The 4713-nt window shown below is 40.9% G+C and overlaps 1 protein-coding gene across 1 annotated transcript; it reads right to left on the reverse strand.

The window, feature by feature from the left end:
- Positions 1-1207: 1207 nt before the first annotated feature.
- Positions 1208-4100, reverse strand: LOC110691224 (phosphatidylinositol transfer protein 1-like). The gene is made up of 6 exons (XM_021868134.1): positions 3686-4100; positions 3502-3568; positions 2442-2533; positions 2328-2335; positions 2170-2241; positions 1208-1927 (listed from the first exon to the last, which is right to left on the reverse strand). Exons 2-6 carry the CDS (start codon positions 3504-3506, stop codon positions 1715-1717), a joined length of 390 nt encoding a protein of 129 aa, XP_021723826.1. The 5' UTR covers positions 3507-3568; positions 3686-4100; the 3' UTR covers positions 1208-1714.
- Positions 4101-4713: the final 613 nt, after the last annotated feature.

Raw genomic sequence — 4713 nt, forward strand, 5'->3', positions numbered from 1 at the left:
ACTTTTGGGAGGCCGCCTCTGCATCCGTCCCCCATTCAAACATAGCCTTCTTCTTGATTGCTTGGAAGAAATAGAGGCACTTGTCGCATGACCGACTGAGGAATCTCCCCAATGCTGCCAGACAACCTGTTAACTTTTGAACTTCCTTAACAGTACGGGGCGACTGCATGTCTATGACTGCCTGTATTTTTTCTGGATTGGCATCTATCCCCCTTTGATCAATCAGAAATTCGAGGAACTTCCCAGACTCAACACCAAAAACACATTTCGTGGGATTGAGCATGACCTGGTGCCGCCTGAGTGTGGCAAATGTTTCTCGGAAATCTGTAATATGGTCCGTCTGAAGTTTGGATTTGACTATCATATCATCCATGTATGCCTCTAAATTCCTTCCGATTTGATTAACGAAGACTGTATTAATCATTCTCTGGAAGGTAGCAGGCGCATTCTTCAAACCAAACGGCATCACAGTATAGCAAAATAACCCTTGATCAGTGACGAATGATGTCTTTTCTTGATCCTTCTTCCACAAGGGTATCTGGTGAAAGCCCGAATAGGCGTCCATGAAGCTCATCAAGACATGACCGGCTGTAGAGTCGACCAGACTGTCGATCTTTGGTAGAGGATAGCTATCCTTTGGACATGCCTTGTTTAAGTCTGTGTAGTCAACACACATGCGTCAGGTTCCATTCGGCTTCTTTACTAGCATCACATTAGCAACCCAATCAGGGAAGTAGCATTGCCGAATGAACTTAGCATCTAACAATTTTTTCACCTCGGCGGCTGCCGCCTGGCTTCTTTTTTTACCATGGCTCCTCTTCTTCTGCCTTACCGGCTTCTTTTTAGGATCCACATAAAGTTTATGGACGGCAAGATCCGAGCTGATGCCTGGAATCTCGTCCACTTCAAACACTACACGAAAAGAGCAAATTGGCAACGGTTCAAACCCCCCAAAGGCAACGGTTTTGAACCGTTGCGTATTTGAGGGTTGCCAAATCCCAAAGTAATTGGCGCCCTTTTTTTTTAAAAAAAAAAAAAATATTGGCAACGGTTAACCGTTGCCATTGCCCTTTTTTTTTTTTTTTTTAATAATTGGCAACGGTTAACCGTTGCCATCGACCTGTATTTTTTTTTTTTTGGCGGCAATATTATTAATATTATAATATTAATATTAATAATAATAATTATAAATATTATATTCAATGGATGATTATTATGCTATGGCCATACAATTTTGCATTATCATTGACACTTCAATCAATCTTCGAATAGATTGTAAGAACAAGTTTTCCCATCCTTATGTTTAGTTAAATATTGGTACAACCTTAGCTTACCCTAAGAACAACCCCAATACTATGAGAACGAGATTAGCACTTATTGACTACACTACTACAAAGTCTTCATCAACTCATATAATACAACGATGATATAAAGATGATTTTGTTTACTGGAAGATCACCAAGGACGGAGAATTCTCAACAAAATCTTCCTATTCGTCTTTGTTTATGCAGTAGCAGCAACAACAAACAGAAACCAGTAGCAGTAAACAGACACCATCAGCAGCACCACAACACAGGCTCAGCCGTCAGAAGCAAAAACCAATAGGACAGCTACAGCAAGGCAGAAAAAACAGGGACAGTAGCAGCAAAACGAACCCAGCAGGCCACCAGCACCACAGCCCCCAGCCATTGAAACAGCAGACCAGTACCTGACTTCACCAATGCAAACACACACCAAACAAAGCCCAATAAGTGCTTACTCTCCAGCCTTCCACCAAAGGTCCACGATTGGTCCTTGTTGATTTGAATTTGGACAAATCGACATTACAGCTACCAACCAAATAGCTCCAATAGTCCCTTACAGATGATGCAATATCAATAACTTCCACCTGCCTCGATGCCAGCTGATCTTTGTTTAGACCGTGTACCTGTAAAATCACAACTACTAGTCAGGAGTGGCCACTGGCCAGTGCAGTCCACAAGTGACTTGGAACAAGATATACATTGCAGATATCACTTTTAGCATAGATGTCCTCTCTCCCTATTTTGAAGCTTGTGTTGATGGTTCATGTTATTTTCTCATTAAGTAGCTCAAGTATGTAATTACGAGTCCATATGAAACTAGAATGCATAGAAAGTCTGCAGTAGCAACAAATTCAATAACACCTACATTTTCTGATTTTCCATTATCTGCAACGTGAATCGTATCAATAGTAAGAAGCAGCTTGCTCAAGCTTGAACACTGTATATAATAAGGAACTAGTTAGCTGATGAATCATCAAAGAGAAACGCTTCAGAAATTCAAGATTATGTCAGCAGGACACATACCTTAATCACTAGTGTTCAGGGTCCAGTTGCATATAGACAGAACATTCATATCAGTATATATTATAAGAATAACAAGTTTGTGAGAAGGAAACAAGATTTTGAATATATGATAACCTGATTTGCATTTGGGATATGCATTCCAGGCTTCCTCTTTCAGAAGGAGGGAATCTGCTGGTGCAAATGTGGTAAGCCAAGAGGGGATTTTGCTGCAGAAGCAGAATATGTCGTAAATGAAGTGAAAATAGCTAATGCCATGCAACTTAAAGAAGAACCAGAAGTTAATAAGGGCGACTTCTGATTTTACGTTTTCTACAATGATAAGAAACAATGTAATGTAAAGCAGCCATGACTATGAAAGCATAATTCATGCATGGTGCAGAAGCAGCAGAGCTGCCAGAATATTAAACTAGTGAAAGATTAAAAAGGAGAAGAAAATGATTGATTAAATGAGTAAGAAGTAATAAGAAAACTACTACAATTTAAAGCATGTAAAAAGCTAGTGAAAAATTTAGACTTCTCTTAAAAGAAAGCAAAAACTCCCAGACAAAAATAACAAATTGAAGAACGTCTTGGTGAGTTCATAGCAGATACAAATCAATAGGAGTCTGATTAAGAAGCTGCAGAGATTGCATTGTTGGGGGTAGCAATAAACGGGCGTTTTGAACTATACAAGCATTTCGTTTTCTCAAGCATAAGGTTATAACTCAAAAACAAAGGCAGTTTGGCAGAACGCACAGTTAGCTCAACTAAGTTTCCATATAATCAGAATTTATATACTTAAATAGACTAAAACAGTGTATGAATTATGATCATAGTTGGCAAAACTTATAGTAAAACTAATTACATGTCTTCACTATTTACAAGGGCTTATATTAATTTGCATTATTAGTAAACTGTTTCAAATTAATAATTTCATCATAGTTGTTGTTCTTATTGAGGCTGCCATTAAACTGATAATTCCCATCTTTAAATTAATAATTTCATCATATTTGCAGAAGCAAATACATGGCATATGTGTCAATTAAAATAGACAAAACACAGTCACACAACTCCCTCACTGCCCCTGCTCTGCTCCTCACACACAGCAGCCCGTAATTTCAATTTAAGCCACAAGGTAGCCTCCACACCAACACACAATCACACCACACATCAAGAATTAAACATCAAGGAGTACCTCATTTTAATTGAGCCTTCACTACAACCTGCCGCAACCCACAACGCCAACACCTAACTGCATAAACCTCCAGGACCAGCAGCAATTTCGAACAATAATACATAAATTAAATCCAAAAAAATCATGGCATTTAACATGAATAATTGGACCAAAATGCAAAGCTAAAGAACCCAGAAACCCTAACCTCGTATTTGTGATTTTTGAATCGATAATTGATTCAATTTTGTTGTTGTTGTTGTATTTGGTTCAAATTGACGGCGGCGGCGATGGTGGTTGTGCTTGGTTCTAATGACGCCGATTTCCGACGGAGGGCAGCGGTGGCCGATTGATGCTTGCATGGTTCGAATTGGCGCTAGCAATGGTGGTTGTGCTTGCAACCCTAAACAACAACCCTAAACAGCAACCCCGTGAGGCCGCGACAGCAACCCTAAACAGCAACCCTGACGGCCGGCGAGTGGCGGCGACAGCAAGTCAGCAAGATTGAGAGTTTGAGAGTTCAGTTGAGAGGATGAGAGGAGAGTTTGAGAGTTCAGTTGAGAGGATGAGAGGATTGAGACTCTGAGCAAGATGAGTAATAACGTATACCCGGGTTTTTTATTTAAACCGTTGCCAACCTCTACCCTTTTTTTTTTTTTTTTTAATAACCGTTGCCAATTTTAAAAATAAAAAAAAAGGGGTAGAGTTGGCAACGGTTTTCATGAACCGTTGCCATAGGGGGGTTGCCTATTTCTGTTTTTCTACTAGTGAAAGGCAAAGATGTCTTTGAATTCTTTTAACAAGTGGTGCAAGCTTGCACCAGGTTCAGCAAAAGCAGTCATCCCAACCTTAACAGTCCGGTCAGGACGAGAGTCATCTAGGACGACCTCCATGTGCTCACCAGCCGGCTGGGGATGGAGTTCATCCGGCCTTTGACCGATCAGTGATTGTTATCGCCTGTCTTTTTTCTCGGCCACCATTTGGTTGGCCTTTCTCTTCTTGCCGGCTGCTGTTGTTGCAAGCGCAGCTTCCTTGACTTGGTCAAGGTCAGTAGTCTCTCCACTAGGGCCGGATGCGACCACAGTGGGCTTTACATTAGAGAGGTAACACTCCCTGGCCATCTTCTGGTCTCCCCGTAGGGAGCCGACTGTTCCATCGTCCCTCTCAAACTTGAGAAGCATAAGAGAAGGAATGGTAACAGCCTTGGATTCATTCAGGGTGGGACGCCCCAGAATC

This window comes from Chenopodium quinoa, unplaced genomic scaffold (assembly GCF_001683475.1).
Source record: "Chenopodium quinoa cultivar QQ74 unplaced genomic scaffold, ASM168347v1, whole genome shotgun sequence".
In the NCBI taxonomy this organism is placed as follows: domain Eukaryota; kingdom Viridiplantae; phylum Streptophyta; class Magnoliopsida; order Caryophyllales; family Amaranthaceae; genus Chenopodium; species Chenopodium quinoa.

What these genes read in the sequence shown, in the direction of transcription:
- LOC110691224 (XM_021868134.1), bottom strand. An exon ending in ATAATGGAAAATCAGAAAAT is followed by an intron (nt 1,928 to 2,169) that starts GTAGGTGTTATT and finishes GTGATTTTACAG; the next exon opens with GTACACGGTCTAAACAAAGA.